Raw genomic sequence first — 26415 nt, forward strand, 5'->3', positions numbered from 1 at the left:
ACCAAATGAAATAAGTAAAGACACTTAAATAAGTAATAGCGTAAGTTTTGATACCTTGGCCTCACCGTCTCCATGGCAACCGTTGTTTGACAACACAAGCCTATGTTCCAGGAATCTTCCCTGGAATGTCAATGTCATCTAGCTAACTAATCTCACTATATAATCAAGAAGATTAATATAATCAGACTCACTCATCTGTGGAAGCCTCAACGTTCCTTTGGGCCTCAAAACTGGTTTATTACTTGACACATACAAGAAAAGGTAATTTTGCACTTTGTTCACCATTCGCTTCCTGTCAGACCTAAGTTAAATTCGTGCATTTACATGTGATTAAAGCTTGTCTAATTACTAATAATAAATGCATGCCGATTTTATCTAAATATCGACAAAAATCATATCAATGGATAGGCTTTAGTAAGTAATGTCACTTTAAAGAAAGTTTGAATACGTAGTTTTTTTTTTTCAAGTTGGTCCTGTATTTCTTTTCCACAAACACAGATGAATATGAAGTGAAGGACTGTACCAACTAGGGACTCCTAACCTTGCACACGACAACCTAACATTTCATTAAGGTTACAGTTCCAATTTGGGGGCACCACAGGAATAATGTAAACACTCATCAACAGACTCTCAGAGGTTAATTAGCTCGTAAGAGCACGATTTTGAAGCATTATATCTTTACCCTACTTTAGAGTGATGGAGGGACTACCACAATTAGGTAAAACGTTAGATAAAAGTCAGAGAAACACCAGTATGATGAAGAGAACCTATGAGAACCTCTGTAACTTCATCTGAGGGTGCTGAGATTTAGAGATTTATGTCAATATTCGGTATTATAGTCGAAAATATATGAAAGACCTTCTCACCCCTCTTCTTTCTGCCTTAATGGCTGCATATGATTGAAGGAAGTAAACATTCTCAGCAAGCACTACACACACTCGATAAACAAACCTTCAGGCAAACAAATGCAAATGTCATTATAATATTCATATTTTTTTCAGTTAACATCGTAACCATGGTATATCTAGGTTGACGTCAAAAGCTAGGAAAAGTTTTTATAGGTTTCGTTGATTTCTATAGGTGCCTCCCTTACTTTTGTCCCACATTTTCCCAGATCATCACAGCCTTCCCCATACCAACATTAATCATCTGTACAGTAAAAAAAAATCATTCCACACCTGAATATCTTTTGAGTAAAAGGTGTTTAACTGATATGTGTTTCTTCTTGATCTATAAGTTATTCTTGTGGTGCTCCTAAACCAAAACTTTACCCTTTTAAATGACCATTACAAATGAAATAGGTCTACAAACTGTAACAATTCCATTGACATGATTTATGGTAATGATAAATTAGCATACTAAACAAAACAAGTACCTCATTTCATAGTACTCATGTCAGTAGACTGGTTGTCTGGACTTTAGACCTATCAATGGCCAGTTCATCAAGGCCAAGCTACATCCACCAACTAAAATACTACAAAACAATTTTCAGGTGTTAAAAACAATTCTAAAATAACATACACTCACTATGCACGTGGCCTATGTTGACCATGTAAAAAGCCTGAAATTCAAGTAGTTTCCAATTATTATCGAGTTATATGCAGGTTGTATTTAGGTGCAAATGAAAAAGATAGTGGATGTTTTTACAAATGTCATATCAGAGGTGAATACTCAGGTGAATACTTCAGTAGTAAAAGTTTAATTTTGTTATTGCCTTATTTATTAACTCTTTTTATCCCAAGCACTCCATAATCAACCATCAGCTCCAAAAATAAATAAATAGAAAAAGTGTGTTGTGCCTCTGCCTCACACTTCAACACTCTATACTTACAGACACCCCCACACCCAACAAACCTGACACTGACTATACATATAAAATACTGAAATGGCTCGACAAGCACTAAGCATCTACTCTCCTAAACCAGTGTTAAACACCACCTCACCAACCATAAACTCATGCGAAGTTACACTCCCTAGACATATACAATTCATCTTTCTCATCTGCATTCTGGATACTACCCATCTTTCCAACATTACTAACACTAATTCAGCATGATGCAACTTCCACACTGAAGACATTAAACACTTATTCGTCAGTGGTCTTGTGTTCACCCAACAAAGACACACAACATCACACCTCTTGACTTGTGATCCTGCCAGGTGGATATGGCTGGCTTCCTGAGCACTGTGGAAGCTTCATAAAGGGGACCATAGGGCAGCAAAGTAAAGTATGTATTTCCGTTGTAGTAAGAATACTGCACTGGTATTAGTTTTAGTTACTTACGCTAAAACTTCTAAGACAACATGCTGAAGCATAAAACTCATACATTAGTTCTCTTTTCAGACTCAAAACATGACAGAGAGACCTGTGTCAACAGTCACACGGAATGATCCTCAATATGTGGTACTGTAGTATTTTGTAACAGCTAAGAAATTCAGATTGTGTGTGCTCCAGTTGGAGGTGATGAGTTGCTATTTTAAGTTTGTACTATGCACTATAGTAAGAGAGGTGATAAGACTGAGATCCATCCAGATGTGAATTTTGGGAAATTTGTATAAGAGTGATTCTGTCTGATTAATGCTGCACATGTTTATCCCTTGTTTTGGTGTTTCTTGCTTAAGTTATTCTGATTGCAGTGGTGATTATATTTTCATTCCTTTATGGGTTTGATGTTCCAACAGTAGGTATTAATTTTGTTTACAAATCATTATATCATTATTTTCAGACATTCTGACATATACATTTCTATCAAGGGTGATCTTTAATAATCCGTCCATGTAGTCACTATTTGTCATTTCCTTTCCTCAGAAATTAAAGAAGGAATCCTGACTTGATTTCATGAATATTCCACGTATAGGGAAAATGCAGTTGACTTAATAATGAAGAAATGACTTCATCCTTCAAGGAGTATGAATGACTGCATGTGGATATTACAGGCTATTTTTTATGTATGAATTATCTAAAAAGAAAATATGTGCTTCATTTTAATTCTATTGGCCTTCTCCAAATATCTGCAATGTCACATATATCCATGCACCTTTTCACTTTTATCCTCTTTTCTTAACTAAAAAGGCTCCCTCTGATGACACATCAACTTGTAGAGTCCATGTGAATATGTCCTTGCCTGTGCAGTAACATCTTATATAAAGTGTCAAGTAGCACAAATTCTGGTGTGTATATGACCTCCTATGACCCATCAGGCATCACAGCAAATGCTGACATGACTAGGCTTAAATTTTGGTTAAGGTTATAAGACTTTGTCATGATAAAATCATTTCTGGAGACCTACATAAGAAGAAAATGGATGTTGATAAGAAATGATGACATATGTAGATGGAGATAATAGGAAGATATGTTTAAAGAATGTTGATAAACAAAAGGTGATAAAAATCATACACAAAGGCCTCATCTTAATCCCTTAAGCAGGCATACAAATTTCCTGCTACTTCTGATAAATGGGTGAAATTCAGGAAAATAACAATACCTCTCTTATGAACTGAAAGAACATCATATAAGAATAAGAAAACCACGGGGAAACAAGCAAAACAGGCCTCAACTTACCCTTAGAGAAATAAAAGACTTTTGATAACCATTTGTAATTGACAATTCATACCCTCTGGTGAAGGAGTTTTACACTCATGGGACCCCCATCTAATGAACTTTCTCTAGTGTCAAACAATTCCTAAAATTCATATATACTGTCTGTATTAGCCATGTCCTCTGTCATTCTGTTCCATTCATCCAACACTCTTATACCATAGAAGTAATTCTTTACATCTTTTTTAAAAATTTTTTGCTTAATTTCCTGTTATGTCCTCTGGTTGCTCTTACCACAACCTCTCTCAAAGAACCATTCAATTTCCACATCATCAAAGTGTTATAAAAATCATACAGGTTGTAATCAGGTCTCCCCTCACTCTTCTCTCCTCCAAGGTGGGCAAAGTTAAAGCCTTCAGTAATTCCCTGTAACTTATCTTTAGTCTGGCACTGTCTTTGTTGCCCTCCATCTCTATTGGCTCTTTGTGCTTCTTTCAGTGTGGTGACCAAACTTTAGGATCATATTCTAGTTCTGGCCTTATGGAGGATATGAGCAGATTGTTGAAAGTTTCCTTATCCATATCTTTGAAACCTATTCTGATATTTGTCAGGAGAGTTTATCTCCTTTGATCTTCTCCTAATGTAAGGCTCTGGTGGCAGGTTAGGGCCAATGTCAGGTCTCAAGTCCTTCCCATACACAGAATCCTAAAGCTTATTTCCTGCTGGATAATAATCATATTAAGGTCTTCTTCCACTCTGTCCCATGCTTATTACCATACATTTGCTCAGCGTGAATTTCATCAACCATGTATCAGACCAACTTTGGAGTTTGTCAAGGCTCTTGTAAGTATATGGAATTCTGCTTGCATTTTACTAACCTCATGACCTTTGCATCATCTGCAAACATATCCAGGTACATAATTCACAGAGATCAAGAAGAGTAACAGTGATAATTTATCAACTGTCTCATTAAAATCTGGATAATCTTAAGAAATAATGTGGAAATGTCAAACTACTACTTTATGTACTGGGCAACACGCCACAGAGAACATTTTACCTTTTCACTAACCAAACTTTTTCTTTTCAAAATCAAAAATCTATCACGTTATGTATGTGGTCTCTTGCTGCTGAATGAACATTTACATATGTGTAAAGGTCAGCAAAATAATTTGAATAATTTAGGGATATCCTTCAAATAATTAGCCTTTGCTTGCTGGTTCTACTCTTTCAGTTTCTCTTTCCACACTATTAGTTTCATGATAATGAATTTTGATCTTAGGATAAAGAAGAGACAGAAAATAACAGTGCAGAGGATAAAGACCAACAAGAAAGGGACTCAAAAGAGATGGATGAATTGCCAGCTACCCGGGCAGCATTTGCATTTGGAACAGCACAAGATCAGCGTCCAGTTACTTCAGGTAATGAGAATTCCAATCTATACAGCTTACTGTTTATAAATAAAAGGCCTTGTGTTGTTAGACATTAATAAGACATGAACTTTTACATATCTTTACTTTCATAGAATTCTTTTTCAAATCTGTGAATTCGTTTATAGTGTCTACACTCACAGCTTCACCTCTTAGCTCATGCCAAGCATTTACAGGATGTATTAATCCAGAGGTACTTCTTCCAATCTTTTAAAATTTTCTTCTTGTATAGTTTCTGGCTGTTACCTCTTGTTGATCTTTCTGTTAATTTTAAAGAACTGTTCACTCATGACAAGCAGTTTTACTCTAAGAAATAATAATAATAATAATAATAATTCATGTGAGAAACTGCAGAAGCTGGTGACTGAGTTTGGTAAAGTGTGTGGAAGAAGAAAGTTAAGAGTAAATGTGAATAAGAGCAAGGTTATTAGGTACAGTAGGGTTGAGGGTCAAGTCAATTGGGAGGTAAGTTTGAATGGAGAAAAACTGGAGGAAGTGAAGTGTTTTAGATATCTGGGAGTGGATCTGTCAGCGGATGGAACCATGGAAGCGGAAGTGGATCATAGGGTGGGGGAGGGGGCGAAAATTTTGGGAGCCTTGAAAAATGTGTGGAAGTCGAGAACATTATCTCGGAAAGCAAAAATGGGTATGTTTGAAGGAATAGTGGTTCCAACAATGTTGTATGGTTGCGAGGCGTGGGCTATGGATAGAGTTGTGCGCAGGAGGATGGATGTGCTGGAAATGAGATGTTTGAGGACAATGTGTGGTGTGAGGTGGTTTGATCGAGTAAGTAACGTAAGGGTAAGAGAGATGTGTGGAAATAAAAAGAGCGTGGTTGAGAGAGCTATTATTATTTATCCCTGGGGATAGGGGAGAAAGAATACTTCCCACGTATTCCCTGCGTGTCGTAGAAGGCGACTAAAAGGGGAGGGAGCGGGGGGCTGGAAATCCTCCCCTCTCACTTTTTTTTTTTTTTTTTTTTTTTTTCTTAAAGAGGGAACAGAGAAGGGGCCCAGGTGAGGATATTCCCTCAAGGGCCCAGTCCTCTGTTCTCAACGCTACCTCACTAATGCGGGAAATGGCGAATAGTATGAAAGAAGAAAGAAAGAAAATATTATTATTATTATTATTATTATTATTATTATTATTATTATTATTATTATCATTATTATTATTATTATTATTTTCCCTGGGGATAGGGGAGAAAGAATACTTCCCACGTATTCCCTGCGTGTCGTAGAAGGCGACTAAAAGGGGAGGGAGCGGGGGGCTGGAAATCCTCCCCTCTCAATTTTTTTTAATTTTCCAAAAGAAGGAACAGAGAAGGGGGCCAGGTGAGGATATTCCCTCAATGGCCCAGTCCTCTGTTCTTAACACTACCTCGCTAACGCGGGAAATGGCGAATAGTTTGAAAAAAAAAAAAAAAAATTATTATTATTATTATTATTATTACTATTATTATTATTATTATTATTATTATTTTTATAATTATTTTTCAATCCCAGGACAAGGAACAGACACATCGTCTCTGTACACAACATCACTTAAATTCAGCCTATCTCATGCATAGCCTCCTGCATGTTCAAGTGCTGAGCACTCAAGACCTTTTCCACTCTTTCCTATCATCTCCAATTCGATCTCCATCTTCTCTCCATCCCCTCCACTTCTGAAACATAAACTCTCCTTGTCAACCTCTCTTCTCTCATTATTTCCACATGTACTGTCCGTTTCAGCACATTTTCTTTAGTTCCTTTGATCACGTTTCAGGTATAGTAGCCCCAAAGGTGTTGTGTGAATGCGAGGCATGGGCTATAGATGAAAATGCATAGACGAAATTTGTTGTAAATCAAATGTCTAAAATCATATTTAACCTCTGGGAGGAAATAAGGCAGTGTAAAGGTCTCTTGACCTCTGTATTAATATTGTGACAGAATCCATATCAGGTTTATAGAGTGCTTGTTACTTAGAATCTCTATGCCATTTTCATATTTCAATAGTGGAACGCATGGGAAATTCTGATCGGCCTGTGACAAGAGGAGGTGGTGTGTTGGACCATCCTCCCTCTAGATCTGGCATGTCTATGGAAAGACTTGACACTGGCCAAACATTTTCATTTGGTGAACGTCCAGTGACACGACAGGTAATGTACAAACTACAATATATTTATAGAAATTTTCTATGGTAACCTGTTTGCACTTGGTTTTCAATTGTCCGACCTTTATAAAGTCTTCAGCTTACACTTGTAAATCTTATTTTTCATTATTTAATAACTGCAATAATAGCTACTTCTTGTACACATATAATCATTAATTGTATTTCATTTTCAAAGTTCACCTTGTATTGTCTAGGTTCAGCAACAGGATTCTTTAATCTCAGATTCAGTGATTTTTGAGAAATGCTTCTATTTACTTTATACACATTCCGCTAACTTTATCATAAGTAAATAAGTAATGCAGTCCTAAATATGGGCCTCCATGGTATTGTGGTTAGCTTTACTGACCACAACACACCCACTGGCCCACCCAGGACTGGGACCACCAAGGTTCAAAACTTGGATAGGGCAGTTGGCCCACCATCCACCCAGCTGTTCATCCTCCACTTGCTGATGGTAGTAGATAAACTGGATAATTTTAATCACCCCAGGACCAGTTTCTGTGAAAGAGTCTTGGTGTTACCCAGAAGAGAACCTTGGTTAGGGCTTTCACTTGTCCATGCCATTTCAGCAAAAGTAAACCATACATTGTGGATATATTGCTAAACAGAGCAGCATTACACTTTTAACCTAAGATTTTAGTTCAATCTCGTGATTGGGTAGGGATAGCAGTCATTATGTGTCTTGTATTGATATCAATATCATTCTACCATAAGAGGAACACAAGACTAAGCTAATTCTTTTCTCATGAAGACTGAGAAATATCTATAATAAAATATTGTTTATAATTATAACATGCATTGTAACTTACTTCAGGGTGATGGAAACAGTAGGCCCACAACATCAGGTCGACCTATCACAGCTCGCCCAGTAAGTGCTGCACTGCGAAATGCACCAGGAACAGCTTCTCGACTTTTATCCACAGCAAGCATGCAACGGCCTGGAACAAGAACTGGTATAGCTACTGGAATAGGCTTTAACACACCAGTAAGTATATGACAAATAATTTTTTCACTGTTGCTGCAGTGCCCTGCAGCACTAAGGGTCCAGTTATGAGATGTGAACTTGATTTACCACACATCACATCCAAGTACACATACAATTGTGTGCATTCATAAATTGTTTGTGTGAACAAGATGTATGCAATACATCAGTTTTAAACTACATAAATGTTAACAGATAACAGTACACTAAAGCTGAAAAAGCATTCATTAGGGGTTCTTTGATCACTGTAGTGTAAAACCAGGAACTTGTTAAATACCCCTGGCTACCCTCATGTCTTCAGGGGAATCATCATTTAAGCTTTATCAGGAATGTTGGGTAGACACATGAGGCAGAAGTATTCAGTAGGAACATTAGGTGGGTGGAAGCCTCTGAAAACACTGGGCTGAAATTGTTGTCTGCCAGTGGCCTGCTAAGTATGAGGCACTAAACCTAAGAAGTGGCACAAAAGTTGACAAGCTATGGAGACTTTTTTGCCATGTCCACCCCCTTGAGGGAGTTCCTGAATGGGGTGGGCATCAGAAATATAGATAGATAGATAGATGTATGATCTATACATATATTGTCACACACACGCACATATCAATAATCACCCCATGACCAATAATTAAAATAAATCTTTTTATGTATGTATGAGTGTATATATGTAAGTGAATGTACAAAGAAAAAAATGATGAAAAGGAACTCCCTACTAGAAACACCTCTCTCTCTCTCTCTCTCTCTCTCTCTCTCTCTCTCTCTCTCTCTCTCTCTCTCTCTCTCTCTCTCTCTCCAAGAAAAGAAGAAAAAGCAAATGTGTATATTTATATTTGTAATAAAAGAGGGGTTGCAAACTACCCTGACAGTACTACAAGGACCTGACATGGCTCCCTAGAAACTAATTGCTACATATGATGTAGCAAGCTGGTTAGCTAGATTCACAACCAGCAATGTGATCCACTTGCCGTCTCTATATCTCTCACTTTCCCTGTTTTTTTCTAAATTCTCCTTACTACTACTGCAGTTCTTCTGTTCACCGTCTTTATGTAATCTTTACTGCCACTACTGCTATACTGCTGTTACTACTACTACAGCTGCTAATTTTTCCACTTTCTGCATTAATGGATGACAAATATTCTGCTTCATTTATGAATATCATGCAATGACTACGCTTTATCTTTTGGGTGATTTTTCAGATCAATGTTGTAGATCGACCCATCACCCAGCAAGGATTAAGTGGTATGAAGACAGGATCAAGAGGACCACAGAGACAGGTATGTCATCACAGGGATTAGAATTTAGTTTTTTCACTGCAACATTACATGTTATATACAACTGGTCAACAGCTATAAAAGCAGAATTCCCTATCCACAACCAGGCCCCAAAGACCTTTCCATACTTTCCCATGAATGTTTCATGTGCCATAGTTCAGCCCAGTGACAAAAAATCACCTCCTGCATATCACAGTGCTCCAATTTGCTCATTCATATGCACACCTCACATTCTCCTACATGTTCAGGCCCTGATATCTCAGTGCCTCTTTCACTCCAACCTTACATCTCTTACTCAATTGTTTCTCCACCCTCAGTGAGGTAACAGCAGGATCAGACATACAACAGCCTCACCTGCATACTATAGCTATCATTTATAATGAACTGCAAACAGTCTGCCAGCCATAAACAAGCCTCACAGACTATTCCAAGATTTATGCTTTACCTTACCTGATCCCTTTTACAAACTATGAAGTTACTGCAGCACTTACGAATTTGGCCATGTCCACTGGGCACAACCACAGGATAAGGAGTGTGATGATGATGACGACAAAATTCCTGAATACTTACATAATGATACCTTTGCATGCAGAGAAATTTTGAATAAAATTTTCACAAAATCAAAATTGCAAAATTCCAGGTACAAGACAAAAGTTATTTCATGGGCATTCTTCGAACCAAGATAACAGAGCTGGGTACTGAAATAAGTCGTCTGAGTGGTGAGATTGACTTGATGAAGCAAGAACAGTCAACTTTCCTTACTTATGATAAGCGGGTGAAGGAGATGGCCCAAGAGCTCACTGGTAAGAGTCCCTATTCATAGGATACAGTTAGACTGCAAGAAATAAATGCAGAGAGCTATTTGTGTACCAGAAGTAGATGTTTCCTAAACTGTGTACATTTTGAAATCTGCCATATCTGAGACAAGCTCTTCATCCCTGCTCATAGTTGCGTCGTATTTTTTGTATTAATAATGGGTATTGCATGAGTAACAAATACAGAGATTTCTTGTGCTAACTGCTCTGTTGTACACAGCTATTCATATCAATACTTCTTGCACAGCAATCTCACTGTAATCCATTCACATTATCATTATTCTTCCTTTGCATCTCCTTATATTAACTTCACTCAGATACACAAATATTCTTTAAATTTTGAGAAGTGAGTTGAAATACTATAGCATCAGTGTTTCACTCAGACATTGCATTGGATCTCAGTGCAGAGGTAAAGCCAGTTTTATTTTTTCTTCAAAGGCACCAATAATGGACAATAGTTTTCATTGAGGCCTAGGCCTTAAATGAACAAAAAAGTGAGTCAAAGAAGTTTAAAGAACCTTGCTCCCACCCCTTTCTCACTCTATTTCAGGGAAATACTAGGATAAGAAAGACTGCTAAGGTGAGTCATTAAGGAACTTCTCATTCCTAAGAAGTTCATTAATTCCTGATTGGAGCACAGTCTTGAAGCTAAAGGAGCCCAGTAAAAGGGGTCCTAGTTTTGTATAACTGAATCAAGTAATAATATAACTGTAGCATGTGTTGTATCACTGTAGTGACACAACACTCAATACATTTATCAATCTCTACATTTGTAAAGTGCAATGAATGACCTTTTTGAATACTGAACCAAAACATAGTCTTCCAGCTGAGCAGGATTAAGAATGATCTGGCTGTCTACTACATATTGCATTACAGATGATATCAAGCTAGAGATTAAATTATTAGGAATATGAAAAACATTTTATACAAAATACTTACAGCATTTTTCCCACTAATAGCATACTTTACAAAAATCATTACTGCTAGTGATCCCTTAATTCTTAGCCTTAGAATCCAAGACGGCAACAGTCAAGGAGTTTTACTCTGTATCACTTTTAGATGACAAGATTCAGTCATACCTATAGCATTAGTTTTAACTTTCATGTACCTTCTGGTATCAAATAAGTTTATAATTGGGCCCTCATTCCTTGAATATGGCCCAGGTGCTATCATGAATATTCATAAATTTGTAACATGCCTTGGGGGCCTAGTTTCTTTGGCCATATGATAGAAAATTTTGGATGAAATTATTTCATAACAATAACACAAGGATGAGAAGAAACTATAAAAGTGAAAACTAACTATGAATGAGACTGATGTTAGAGCTTGAAAAAAAATTAGTCATCTTCATATCTACTTTAATAATAATGAATTATCAGTGCTTTTACTATGAAAGTTGTATTGATATATCGGTTAACTTATCTATAGTGTATGTGTCTTTTTACAGAGCTGCAAGGAACCTTAGCTGATTACAACCTGTTGTTAGACCTCATAAACACTGATACTGAACGGGTGGAGATTGATGATGAGACTCGAGAATTGAAAGAGGTCAATAAAGGGGAAGCAGATAAGTTGGAAGCATTATTTACACGTAAACAGGATTTGGAGTCCATGATGCGACAACTTGAGGCAGAAATTGAAGAGGTAATATCTAATCGTCTGATTAATAAACATACTGAGTGAAATGTTTCATTTTCAACATGAAAATTGATAGTTTTTGAGAATCAGTAATGGCATACCAGTCGTCTTAGAACAAATAATAATTGAATTTTTAATAATTTTTTTAGAATGAAGATGAATATATGGTTGTAAACATGCCTAGTGTACCTGTTGGCTCATAACTTAGAATCCTAGCTATCTATCTCTATAGCTCTGATACCCATTCCCTTTGGGAACTCCCTCATGAGGGTGGCCACGGCTAAAGAGCCTCCATAACTGTTAAACTCCAATGCAGCCTCTTAGCCCTTGGTGCCTCACCCTGAAAAGGCCACTGGTAGTAGGCATTTCTAGCACAGTGTTTTCAAAGGCTTTTACCTAATGTTCCTACCAACTTCTATCTAATGTGTCTACCTAATATTCCTGCTTAATGTTCCAATCAGCTACTTCTATTTAATGCTCACGGCAAATGCTCCTACCTAATACTTCTACCTTTTGCTCCTGTTGAACATTTCTACCTACTACTTCTATCTCTTGCTCTTACCATTTCACCAAAAGGTAGGGCTATTGCAAAGCACTAACCATAGGAAAATCTAAAGTTGAGAAGAATGAGTTGTGGGAGTTAATTGTTGTCAAGTGTTATGTGTGACAAGGAGAGACTATAAGTACGTGGAAAGAATGCCAACAGTCCATATGTGGGTGAGACAGGAAGAAATGATAGCTAATTGGGTGAAATGAGTGCAACTTGACAAACTTGACAACACTGAAGTGCTGGCTTACTACACTGTTACTCATTATGTGTAAACATGAAAGCACTCATCTTTCACGGAGATTTTAAGGCAGGTGCAAGATACACCTAAATCATCTCTGGTGTTTTACCTTAGTGTGAATTAAATACACTTCTTAACCTTCACGGATTGTTTTATTATACGGAGCACTTGTTTACTGGTTAACTGTGAGTAGACCCAACAAGCAAAACTGATTTTAATAGTTTTGATTGGCTTTCATTGTGTCTTTTTTGTGTTGCTGGTAAGTTTAGGATCAGAAACATCTACTAGATATGATAAAAAATTTCAAATGTTGATGATAGTTTTGTAGAAAACATGGTAACTTTAGAGCAACAGCAGTGATGATTTTGTAGTAGTAATAGTAACCTTGTCATAAGACTGTGATGGATATGTGTCCCCAAAGGTCTCTTCCACACACTCACACACATACACATTCATGTATTGTGTTTCCTCTCACATTGTAGTCATATAGAGGTCTTCTTTCACTGTGTCCAATCTTCATTACTTTCCATTTGTTTGGAGTGAACTTCATTAAAAATGTATTAAAGCAGCTCTGGAGCTTGTCTCTGCCTATCTCTAAGTCGATTCAGTCCTTAACACTCCTCGCTTCTCTCATGACCATAGCATCACCTGCAAACCTATCCAGATATGAATAAGACAGTGATGACTGTGATGGTAATGATACCTAATTCATACCCCTCTGTCTTAATGGGTATATACAGGATAACTTTCCAATTGTCCATTCATTCATTCCTCCATACATCCATCTATCTGGGAAGTTTGTTCCCTGTGTAGTCAATGATTCAGGCATTTCAGTTATATTTCAATTAGTGAAAATAATATTTGATTTGGAAATGACTCTCCTCACCCATCTAAATTTGGAGGAACAAAGGGATACACTCCAGCATGAATTACCAGTATATATTGGTGAGGAATGCTTGTCTCAGAGAATGTATTAGGCATACCATTTCTCATTGGGAAATATGTTCATGGTTTACATCCATCAAATGTGGATGATTCTCAGTAAAAGGCAGTCATCACTATTTTAACTTTTTAAAGTAATTGCTAATCTTATCAGATATCATATAGTCTTAATAACTTACTTCTCTTCTTCACTGATAAGGTTACATTCTGAGACCTGTGTACTATTCAGGGTGTTTTCATTAATTTCACACTTGCCTTTTTTTGGGGGCAAATTTGGTTTCATTTTTATTATCTTGAATATAAAGAATATACATATCAAGAATAAGGATTGTTCAAGCAAGAGCAGTATTTAGTTTACATGGGCTTTCTTTCTTTCATAATTGTAACACTAGGATTAGACAAAGAAAAGGGTCTCATTAGCTCACATCCATTCTGTAGCAGTCTTATGTAATGCATCAAAACCACAGCCCCCTATCTGGAATCAGGCCCCACAGACTTTCCCTTGGTTTCACCTGCCAGCTTCATATGCCCTGGTCAATCCATTAACAGCAAGTGGCTCCCTGTTTACCACATTGCTTCAATTCACTCTATCCTCTGCATGCATTTTCATAGTTTTTTTTTTTTTTTTTTCTCTTTTTTTTTTTTTTTATACTTTGTCGCTGTCTCCCGCGTCTGCGAGGTAGCGCAAGGAAACAGACGAAAGAAATGGCCCCCCCCCCATACACATGTACATACACATGTCCACACACGTGTATACATACCTACACAGCTTTCCATGGTCCACCCCAGACGCCTCACATGCCTTGATTCACTCCACTGACAGCACGTCAACCCCTGTATACCACATCGCTCCAATTCACTCTATTCCTTGCCCTCCTTACACCCTCCTGCATGTTCAGGCCCCGATCACACAAAATCTTTTTCACTCCATCTTTCCACCTCCAATTTGGTCTCCCTCTTCTCCTCGTTCCCTCCACCTCCGACACATATATCCTCTTGGTCAATCTTTCCTCACTCATTCTCTCCATGTGCCCAAACCATTTCAAAACACCCTCTTCTGCTCTCTCAACCACGCTCTTTTTATTTCCACACATCTCTCTTACCCTTACGTTACTTACTCGATCAAACCACCTCACACCACACATTGTCCTCAAACATCTCATTTCCAGCACATCCATCCTCCTGCGCACAACTCTATCCATAGCCCACGCCTCGCAACCATACAACATTGTTGGAACCACTATTCCTTCAAACATACCCATTTTTGCTTTCCGAGATAATGTTCTCGACTTCCACACATTTTTCAAGGCTCCCAAAATTTTCGCCCCCTCCCCCACCCTATGATCCACTTCCGCTTCCATGGTTCCATCCGCTGACAGATCCACTCCCAGATATCTAAAACACTTCACTTCCTCCAGTTTTTCTCCATTCAAACTTACCTCCCAATTGACTTGACCCTCAACCCTACTGTACCTAATAACCTTGCTCTTATTCACATTTACTCTTAACTTTCTTCTTCCACACACTTTACCAAACTCAGTAACCAGCTTCTGCAGTTTCTCACATGAATCAGCCACCAGCGCTGTATCATCAGCGAACAACAACTGACTCACTTCCCAGGCTCTCTCATCCCCAACAGACTTCATACTTGCCCCTCTTTCCAGGACTCTTGCATTTACCTCCCTAACAACCCCATCCATAAACAAATTTTCATAGTAAAGCAATTAATTTAAACTATAACTGAAATTCCTAAATCACTGACTGCAGAGGTAAAAATTTCCCAGATAGATGGATGTATGGATAAAAGAAGAATCTGTAGATTAATATGAACATAATAACTACTTCACAGACCATTTCATCAAGCAAACGTATGAGTATGATGAAAGATAGGGAATGTCATAGGGAAAAATCTCATTTCTAACACTCCTTTCATTTTCTCATAGTTGTGGTTTCATGGGGTACTTAGTTTACTTTAGTTAGTCTTTCAAGCTGCATTGGGAAATACAAAATTGGGTGTTCAGCACTTGTTTTTTAAACAGTTTTGATGAACTTGATAGTCTCACTAATTACAGATGTTAAGAACACAGCAGTGTTATGGAATAATCACCTACTAAGTTACAGTTACTAATCTAAGTTAATATGTTGTCAGAATTATCACTACTCCCCCAGGAGCGACACATGGGAGAGAGCCTTGTCCAGGCTATGCAGCCAGAACTGCGTCACAAGTACCTGGATCTGCGAAACTTAAACACAAATCTCCTGCAACATCTTGATGGAATGCAGCATGAATTAGATGCACTTGACAACCGCAAAGCTACATTAGAGGATGAGCTCTCTACATCAAAGGTTTAAAACATCTTTAATGTAATACGAGTAATTTGCTAAACAGAGGAGGTGAAAAACTATAGTGCTTAGTAGTGTACTGAATGAATAGCGCTTCTAGTACAATACCCACTTTCTGACTTTGGTATGTAGACTGAATACTATTATGCTTTTATTTTGTAACAGGTAAAGCAAGAGGCAGTTGGTTTATATGAGAAGCTTCAGGAACTGGAGGAGAAGAAAGAGGAGATCATTACAGAGAACCAGAAGAGGGGAACCCCAAAGGAGGAGAGAGAAAGACTTTTGCTGCAGGTAAGGAAAAGAACCTACTCATGAGAAGGAAAGAATACCTATTAGATACTATGGAGATAATTATTGGCATAGTGTACATAGATCCAACATGCTAGAAGGATACAAGACAGTAATAAGGTGTATTGGAGATTATGATAAAGAAAGAATTGCAGGGTGTTATGCTCAGAATTCATTCAGTCAGTCTTTGAAATAATTGCCTGGATTTTGAAAGTGTCACAAAACAACAGCTGGCACCAATGTACATACTTGCAAAGAAAAAACTTTAGTAAAATCTCTTTCCCTCTCTAAGATGAGCTCTCGATTGATGATTGTTAGTTAACTAAAACATTACATGTCTCATTAAGTTTCTAGATTTGATGAATATGCAAGCAAAAACACGGTTGATGAGAGGTTGTTCCATGACCACACCAAAACATAATGTCTATTTATATGTCATGCTTCATTATTCAACAGTATATTTCTTAACCTGCTACTTCATTATATTTTCTTATTGATGAATTCATTTTTACAGCATGCTGAACCATTTGAATTGTACTTATTTAATTAAAAGAAAAGTTGTACAAATTGTGTGAAAGAGAACAATCAGAAATGATGGTCTCTTTTCTACTTATAGAGCTTTCATTACTAAATGCCCTGATGTGTTTAGTTCAATGGCCTGTAGACACAGACACAGCAACCACATGAAGAACAATATCCGTCTTACATGTTCAAACTGCCACATCCTGTATGACTGCCATCAAGACCATCTCAAGTAGACAGATCATAATTTTCATGTATTTGCTGTTTTGTCTATATGCCATGCTTGTAACTAAAGAAAGAAAGGTTTTTTAGATTGTATGAAAAAGAAATAGGAAAATGTATATGGAAAGTTCAAGCCATCTAACCTTGAATTGGAGGGAAAAGTATGACTGTGTGACTGCCATCAAGACCATCTCAAGTAGATAGATCATAATTTTCATGTATTTGCTGTTTTGTCTCTATGCCTTGCTTGTGACTAAAGAAAGAAATGTTTTTTAGATTTTATGAAAAAGAAATAGGAAAATGTATAGGGAAAGTTTAAGCCATCTAACCTTGAACTGGAGGGAAAAGAAAAGTTGACTTTTTTAGGAGAAGAATTTATAGTATAATAGATATGAAAAGGCACAGGAAAGGCAGACAGACAGAAATTGTCAAAGATACCTTTGGTAAATCATAGAGTTAGTCTGTTGGGCATGGCTGTGTATGGTAGGCTCAGGTTTTGTTACAATATACAAGACATCTTGAGATTAATGTTGTAAAATGAGACGAGACCTACTTGCAAAATTCTCTCCTGTCTGTCTAAGTTCAGGTCATTCTCTCAGAGAGATTCAATGAAATCCAGTGTAGTGGCCCTTGTCATACTGCAAGTTTTGATAGGGTGTAGCATTGGGGTCTGATCTCTGAGCAACCCTCTTTTGTTTTTCCTTGCTTATTTTGTTCTGCCATGTCCATCTTCCCCTTTGGCCAGTATTACCCCATTATTGTTGATTTCTAAACCTCTCCCTCTTTTCCCATCAGCACCAATCACCCTAAGGTTCTCTTCTATCTTTTGTGCTCTTCCTCCCTTTTATCAATAATTTCCTTTCTTCAACAGATAGCCAATTGCACACCTACAATGATGGCTCAACAATGCACTCCTCCACTTTTTTCAAACTACTCCATCTTCCCTTGCTGGACCTGTTTCTCATCTCATCATTACTGCCTCGGTAAACTTGGTAAACTCCTTTGATTGGCTCCCTAATTTCACTACTTTACACAGTAAATATACTTGGTCTCACCTTTACATATAGTTTATCTTGGAAACCCCACAAACCACAGATAGCTAAATCTGCTTTTACGAAATTGGTAGTCCTGTTCAGATACCCAAAATTTTTCTCTTCAGAAACATTTGCTTCAGTTATACAAAGGAATGATTTGTCTTTCTGTGAAGCACTGTTCCCAAAGATTTGGGGAGAATCTAAATTTATATTCCTACATAATAGAGTCAAGTCTAAAGCAGTCTAACTCATTATCCCCCTAGACTTACCTCAGACTTAACCTATTTGCCCAGTCGTAGTATTTGTTCTCATTCCCTCTTCCATTAGCAACTCTAAGATAAGCTGTTGTCATGTCTATTTCTTTCCATGCAATGCCAAGCTTTGAAACTTTTGTCATCTTATGCCTTTCCTTAAAGTTGTGACCCTCCCTCTTTTCAACAAAAAGGTTTCCACTTCCTTCAGAACTCTTACATTATTTTTCCTCTTCTCTACTTTGCTATATTTTTAGCACTTTTTATCTTTCATTTGAATTTTGGCATAGAAAAGGACTTTTATGCATGACTGGAGCCTATGACATAATAAAAGAAAAAAGTAAAGTGCAGCTACATATCTGAGTATCAATCATTTATGAAATTGTTTGCAAAAATATTATGGAAATTAAATTGAATTTTATCAGCAAACAATCCATTATATGAAGTACCTCAAACACTTACTAAGCGATTATCCACTACTGTTTATATATACAGGTAAAGGAAGATAATGCGGAGATTGCCACAATGGAACGTCAGCTCAGTGAAGTTCAAGAGCAGATGAAGCGAGTTCATGATGAGATCCAGCAGCTAGACCAGGTTAAGATATCCTCACAGTTCTGATTGTTCATCAGGAAAGGATGTGGCATTTCATGATATTTCCTGAAAGTTCTTACTTTTCTTGAAAGGGTATCAAAACTTATCTTTATAATGTAGTATATTTTCATGGCTGTTCTGTTCTTCATCCAATATCAAGATAAGCATGAAGACTTATGTGTGTACATAAGAAATGTGATATACAGTGTACATGTGTTTTGTGTGAGATTACTTGATTGTGATTATTTGAATGTGCATATAGGGTGGGAGCCTGACATTTGTAAGTTCCAGTCTCTCAGCACATTAAATCCATCATACAACCTTTTGGATTTTTCTACTGCTATCCACAATAATTTGTTCAACTTGTACACCATATATCATAACTAAACCAGAGTTCACACCTAGTTTTCCCATCACAGTCTGCATTTTGCCATACCATTTCCTGTAATTTGTTAACACTCATTTGCATATCCTTTTTCAAATTCAAGTAACTCCTTTATGTTCCTTCCACATTCTTCTAAATCTGTTTTAATGACTGTGTCATCTTTTGCAATTTTCCTAATGGTTGTATTATCCTTGCAGTCTTTTGGCCACTTCTAATTCCATGAGTCCTTTAGTTTCACTAATCCTTATTGTATAAGGTTATGTTGCCTCTCCTACAAGCCAATTACTTCAGCCTTGGAAAGACTTTCTTTCTGAAATATGGTAAACTTTTCATTCCAAGGGACTTCACCCTCCAATTATTTTTCATGATAGACTGTTTTGAAACCTGTTCCTGAACTTGAGGTTTAAGGTAAAGCATAAGCATAACATAATTAACTAAGATTTTCATGGAATATTGTAGTATAACTACTGTGACTGCATTTCACATAGAGTGGTACCATACTGTCAAAGTCATCATGCTTATCCATGGAGTTGTGCTGTACTAGCACAATAATAATGCTTATCCTAGATAACTGCAGAATTCTAGGAAAATTCTTCAGTGTAATGAAATGTATTATGATCATTATGAGGACATATTTAAATACTCTTTCAAGAAAGAATGAGTCACAGTTTACTAAAATGCAAATTGTAGCAAATATTATGCTTTGAAAATTTAGAAGTATAGATTGATAACTGATAAATAGATCATGCATAGTATCTATCTACCTTTCTATATCTCTGACACCTGCTCCCTCCTGGAATGCCCTCCATGGGGTGACCACAGCAATAGAGTGCCCATAATTAGTGAACTCAATGCCTTTAGTGTCTCACCCTTAACAGGTCACCGGCAGAGGGCAACTCTCGCACAGTCTTTACAAAGGCTCCTACCTAATGTTTCTACGACAACCTCTACCTAATGCTCCTGCTTAATGTTTCTACCTACTACTACCACCTAATGTTTCTATGTAATGATCTTGCCAAAATGTTCCAATGTACTACTTCTGTCTATTGCTCCTACCATTTTGCCAATAGGCAGGACTAGGACATAGTGCTTACCGAAGGAACATCTAGAGTTACAAAGAATGAACTGGGTGAGTCAATTTTTTTCAAGTGTTATGTGTGACAAAGAGTGACTGTATGATTGTGGACAGAATGCCAGTAATCAATGTATGGGTGAGGCAGAAAGAAAAGACAGTTATCTTGGTCAGAGGATTGCAACTTGACAACCTGTGAAATGCTGGCTTACTAAACAGCTGTTACTAACCCTCCCAATACCCAGGCGGATAGTACTGGTAATATACCTCCTTGGTCGTTGGTTGCCTATAAACATCTACCTATACCTTCATATTATAGAAAAACAAAAAAAATGATGATTTCACTACTGAGTATGATTTGTATATTGTAGTGATGTATTCAATTCATCAATTTAAAATTCTATTATAATGAAAATCTCTTATTCTGAAAGAATAGCTCTATTTTTATATGTCACTGTAATTACAATTATTGAGAGTATATGAAGTGACTGATTGCTAAGTTTGCTGTTGTCATTCTCATGCCATACTAATTACCTCTCAGGAATTGGAAGAAAATCAGAGTGAGAGGAGTCAGAAGTACCGAGAATTGCGTAAACGGGAAGAAACAATGGAACAGTTTCTTGCTACATTTGACCAGAATAAACATGAGGAGCTAAATCGATTAGAAACTTTAGAAAATAATAATGTTTCCATATTGGAAAAATTATCACGTCATCTTGCCCACTTTAAACATTTACCAAGGTAAAGTTTTCCATCATTTTTTTTTTCAAAAGCATTTACCAGTGTATATCTGGCTATCTACCTACCTATCTATCTGCACAGATATGTGACAATGAGACCTTTACTTCATTTGCTCCTGGTGCTACCTTGCTTACACAGGAAGTGACAAACAAGTATTAAAGTATTATCGAGGAGGTGCCAGGAACAGATGAAGAAAGACAGCATCTGCACACATCCATTCTCTCACTGTCAAGTGTAATGTACCCAAAACCACAGCTACTTATTCACAGCCAGGCCCCACAGACCTCTCCATGGTTTACCCCGAACCCTTCACATGCCCTGTTTTAGTCTACTGACAGCACGTATACCATATTGTTCTAATTAACACTGTCCCATATACACCTTTCACCCTCCTGCATGTTCAGGCCCTGATCACTCAAAATCTGTTTCACTCCATCCTTCCATCTCCAATTTAGTCTCCCAATTCTCCTTGTTCCCTCCACTCTTGAAACACATATCCTCCTGCTTGAGGTTACACCATAAGTGAAAAGTTACTGTTGGTGAGGTTGTATTACAGGGGGTGCAGTGTCATCAAAGAACTTCTTATTCCAAAGGAATTGTATTGTATACAATTGGGTTTAGAACCTGTTTGCTTATGTTCCTATGAGGTTATATTGCTTACTCTTGGATGTTTGTTTAGAAGCATGCAACTATTTTCATTACCAATTGGAAATGGACATTGATGAGACTGCTGAATATAAGAAACTGAAAATATAAACACAGATAGAAATGCATTCTGTTAAACACCATGGTTCTGTTTGTAGTGTTCTGCATGATTTCTTGCCCATACCATTGAAGGTAATCATGTTTACAGTCATTCAACACAAATATTATGAGACTACCTTTTTTAAACAGTCACTGTACTACAGCACTTTTGGATAACTGAAAATGGGCTGGACAGTTACCCAGTAGAGGGTTCACGTATCAATTTGAGGGTGTGGTAAATGGGTAGGACCATACTGATGATGGTGATTCCTAACATACTCGTATACTTGAAAAACTGATACCAAATCATGATTTAGGGAACAACTGGATTCACTCTTTTCCACATGTTAGTATCCCCTACCTTCCTCATGAAGGTATTTGATCATAGGCATTACAGGCTTCACTTATAATACCAAAATTGCTATAAGGGACTAACGTGATGCCTCTGACCTCTAGCTGTTACAAAAATTGCAGACTATGGACACATTGCATACTTTCCAAATGTTTCTACTGCTTGTGTTTTAAATATAATGACTGTAAAGACAGTTTCAGTAGCACATCAGTCAGTCAATTTAAACAGTTTACCAACTCAATTGTATTCAATATGAGCATATACTTAAGTGATAAAGTACCTACCTCAGAGAGTCTGTCCATTGTGACTTTAGCAGTGGTCAAACATACGGCATTGGGTGGCACGGTTAAACCAGCCCCAACACATGCATACCAATGCTGACACAAAAGCTCAAAAGAATAGTTCAGACTAAGGACCTCATGGTGAGGGAAGAGGAGTATGAAGTCTGCCCCAGGCATCAGCCCTGCAGCCTTACACAATGTTTTGTCAAGAATGTTGCTCAACAGACCACAACCAACCCAAGGAATTGTTTGCAAGGGCACCAAAGCCCTTTCTCATAGTATCTATTACTGGTCTCAAGCCAGAGACCATATTACACCAAAGCCTACAATTAGTCATGGGCAGTAATGACAAGTACAGTTGCATGTCATGAAGCCAAGACGACATGGTTGGCAAAATATATCATCAAGCAAAGAGTGCAGCCACAGCCTAAATGATGAAGTGATGCACATGTAAACCCCTGTCACAGTTAGCTATGAAAGGCTTACAACAATGTTGAACAGCATAAAGTTTTGCATTTGGAACCCCAGTGAATATCCCCTTTCCACATTACAAGGAGATGTACATCTTTATACATTAACATACTGTTGGGAACATCCCAATACCAGGTGGACTAGCTGAAAAGCCTAAGGTCTAGTAACCTCCTTGCAAACTTTAGAGACAAAAATCAGTCAAGCAAGACCTTGCCAGAGAGAATCAAATGTGTCGAGCAAGTCATTCCTTGGATGTTTTTTCTGTCACTTGACTTCCTTCTTGAATTAGCCTTTTTTTTTCTCTTTCATATATCTCTCATATTAAGTTTCTCTATAGGCTCTTTTGAAGATATTTTTATGTGATAATCTATATGCCTCTTACCTTTTTCTAAAGTAAAGGCTTCTCCAATAATGCTTTGCAAATATCCTTGACTACATATTTCAAATGCAACATCTGTGTAATAACATATCAGGTTATTTTCATTTCAGTACACAAGATTTTGATGTGATGCGAAGTGACCTAGCTTTTAAAGAAGGGGAGCTGGAGAAGTCTCGCTACACAGAGCAGAATCTGAAACATGAGAACTTAAACCTTCAGGCTAACTTGCAAAAGGTAAAGTAATCAGAGTACATGTGATCCATTTATGCCATTTCCAAACTGAACTTGAAAGAATTGGCCATAAAACAGTCAGAATGAAGGAAAAAATAACTGCGCACACCATAATGATGACCTATGCATGAAACAAGGCAGCTATACTGAGTAGTTTAAAAAGTAATGAAGAACTATTATCAATTAAAGAGTTAATAGTTTTAAACTGTACACACATGATGAAACACTGTAGCTCCTGAGGTTGATCGACAACTCATCCAAGGTATTGTAGATGAATACTGCAGCTATTTATTTTTACCAAGTTTGATCACAAGTACCAGTAACTCGGGATGAAATTCATGCAACCTGAAACCCACAACTCTGAATCCATAACAGGCCTCAACTTTGTAGTCATAGGATTTACAAGATGGCAGTAGGAATTACACTAGTAAGGGAATGGTCATGGTAGATGTATCACACACATGACATCACCCCAGTTATCATCATGGTAATTTTCGAATCATTTTCTAAATAAAATCTAAAGTAATTCCAGCACAGATGCTCAAATCTAGATTGATTAAGAATGAGCAAAGATCTTACCTCCATTTCAGAAGGCAATAAAATTGTTCTACACATCCAGTTTCAATTAAATAGTTTAAATGAGATGTATCAATAGATGTCATGCTAGTACAAAGGTCTCATGCTTGTACAAAATATAGATCATTGACCTGTATTTACCTTGAGATGGGATAGTTAAGGTATGTGTTCCTTAGTGATTTTTTGTAGACGGGGAAAGTGTTATGACTCTGAGGTTTGAAAGGTGGTTAATAAATCATTAAGTATTTTCATTATCAAAGATGAAGATTTGAACTTGCATTGCATGCTGTGTTCAAACTTGACAGTGATTATATATGGAGACAGAATATCCAGTCAGCTGACTTACCTCAGAACTTTTAGCATTTACTCTAACCTTTTAAGACTATGGAAGGCATGCAGTAGGGCATTTGATACAAAATCTTACTTTATAGTGAAACTATGGATCAGCATTTGTTTGTAAATGACCACACTTAGAAATTGTTTTTCATCTTTTGGGATTAACAGATCTTTTTCTCAAAACCTCCCCATAAGGAGCAATATTACAAAGTGAGTACTTTCTTGACAGATGATAGAAATTAGATATGCTCATTGCAGATTGAAGCCCTTGAATCAAAAGTGCAAAAAGAGATGGTAGATTTGAAAGAAAAACTGGCTGTTATGGAAAAGGAAATTGTAGAATTTTCAGATCTAGATGGTTTGAAATCAAGAGCTGATGAGAAGCGCAGGCTTTTGGCCCAGGAAAAGGAAGAACTAGAGGGCAAAAAGACCTCTGTTACTCAAAGTCTGCAAGAGATAACCAATGCTGTTGCTACGCAGAAGGTAATGTTCCCAAATATATACATATATAGTGTTTTAAGAAATTATCATATCACTCAAAAAAATTTTATGCTGCATTATATTTGAGATGTTTCAAGACTTTTTTAGATTTTTTTCCTTATATATTGTATCATTGTATTATATAAAAATCTAGAATTTTCAGCTTTACCTCGGAAGTTCCTAACCTTTGGTGTATTACAGAACCAGCTGCAAGAAAATGAAACCTTCACCCAACTCACAAATTTGGAGAAGAAATGGGCTCACCTTGAGCAAACCAATTTCACTCTGCGGGAGTTTATTGCTCAAAAGAAGGCTGAATCTAATTATATCCCTTTTCAAAATAAAGCCATGAAACTTGTTCAGGAATATAACAGAGCTCTGCAAGAAGTAGTGCAGAGTGGTGGCTCTCTTATGTGAATTTCTGATATAAGAATCATCATATCTCAATGATGTAGGATTTTGGGCTTTTGGATATTTAATCATTGTCTGTTTTCAGAATGTTGAATTTTGGAAATTTCATGGTTCTAGAAAGAGCCTTGCAACTGGACTGAAGTCTTGAAAACCTTTAAATGTACAGCCTTTTCTGTATCCTGCTTTTTAATTGGAAACTTATTATCAACGAAATTATGGCAGGAAGTAGAACCACAATTCTACAGCAGGGAGCATCGGGAGTTTCCCTTTTACTTATCATTTTTTTCTTTTTAGGTCACATTTATGCTGTAGAACATATTGGTGATCTGACAAAAAATATCAAACTTGTCATTATCCGTAAAGCACTGCTATTTTTCTATTGTATTATATTTTGTATCCTCTCCTAGCCCACTTTGCTTTTCTGCCATACTTCCCTTGTTTACTTACCAGGACAGTGTTCATAATTCTGCTTATTCTAATTTTTCAGTGTAAGTCACTTTCATCATTTATGTAATAGCTGTACCAGCATTCAATATTTTTCATGTGATGTGGATGTTGTAACGAATGAAAATGTTCAAATGGTCAGCAACAGCAGTATGTAAGACTTTGCTCGTACCAGCTACTTGTTAATACTGAAATAGGTGTACCTTTTACTAGATATATAATATTACAATTATAACTAAATCATCATAAAAATTGCTATTTATTGTTATTCTCATCTTAAAGTGCAGTTCAAAGACTGAATAAAATATGCTACAGTCAAAAGCAATTAACAAATCATCACAAACTGTTTTGCTTTGCTAGATCCTTAAACCAAAGGCCTGTGACAAGTTGTTAATTCATACTCTTGTTATTCTTAAATTAGGATGATGTAAACTTGGATGGAATAAAGGATGGCATTTCTCTTCCTTATCATTCAAATGAACAGCAAACTTCAATGCTTTTAGCTATAACTATGTTGTAACCATTTCTTTCTCTTTTCCACTGTCTGTGCTGTTCAGCATATTCAGTTAGGTAAGAAGTGTTAATGGGTTCCATCTGCTTCTGGTTAAACCACAAGTGAAAAGTCTCCATTGGTGAGGCTGTATCATTATCAGTTGATGAAAGCGAGTACTGTACAGGATCACCGAAGAACTTCATACTCCATAGG

General features: G+C 37.0%; 1 protein-coding gene and 1 long non-coding RNA gene across 3 annotated transcripts in view; one reads left to right on the plus strand and one right to left on the minus strand.

Moving 5' to 3' along the window:
- Positions 1-26168, plus strand: LOC139761963 (intraflagellar transport protein 74 homolog). 2 transcript variants are annotated; one of them, XM_071686692.1, is made up of 15 exons: positions 1-261; positions 2345-2404; positions 4818-4956; positions 6963-7105; positions 7934-8104; positions 9295-9372; positions 10010-10172; positions 11632-11828; positions 15722-15898; positions 16061-16186; positions 18708-18809; positions 20805-21004; positions 23342-23465; positions 24633-24857; positions 25056-26168. In XM_071686692.1, the coding sequence occupies exons 2-15, from the start codon at positions 2354-2356 to the stop codon at positions 25269-25271; spliced, it is 2112 nt and encodes a 703-aa protein (XP_071542793.1). In that variant the 5' UTR covers positions 1-261; positions 2345-2353; the 3' UTR covers positions 25272-26168. The 2 variants fall into 2 exon arrangements, with proteins under 2 accessions (XP_071542793.1, XP_071542794.1); XM_071686693.1 differs by lacking the exon at positions 2345-2404 and having other exon boundaries at positions 11-261.
- The window catches only part of LOC139761964 (uncharacterized), a 35611-nt gene continuing 15659 nt past the window's right edge, over positions 6464-26415 (minus strand). The window contains exons 2-3 of the long non-coding RNA XR_011715652.1: positions 7929-8057; positions 6464-7629 (exon numbers count right to left, since the gene is read on the minus strand). This is a non-coding gene — a long non-coding RNA (uncharacterized lncRNA). The remainder of the gene's footprint in view (positions 7630-7928; positions 8058-26415) is intronic.

This window comes from Panulirus ornatus, chromosome 42 (assembly GCF_036320965.1).
Source record: "Panulirus ornatus isolate Po-2019 chromosome 42, ASM3632096v1, whole genome shotgun sequence".
Classification (NCBI taxonomy): Eukaryota; Metazoa; Arthropoda; class Malacostraca; order Decapoda; family Palinuridae; genus Panulirus; species Panulirus ornatus.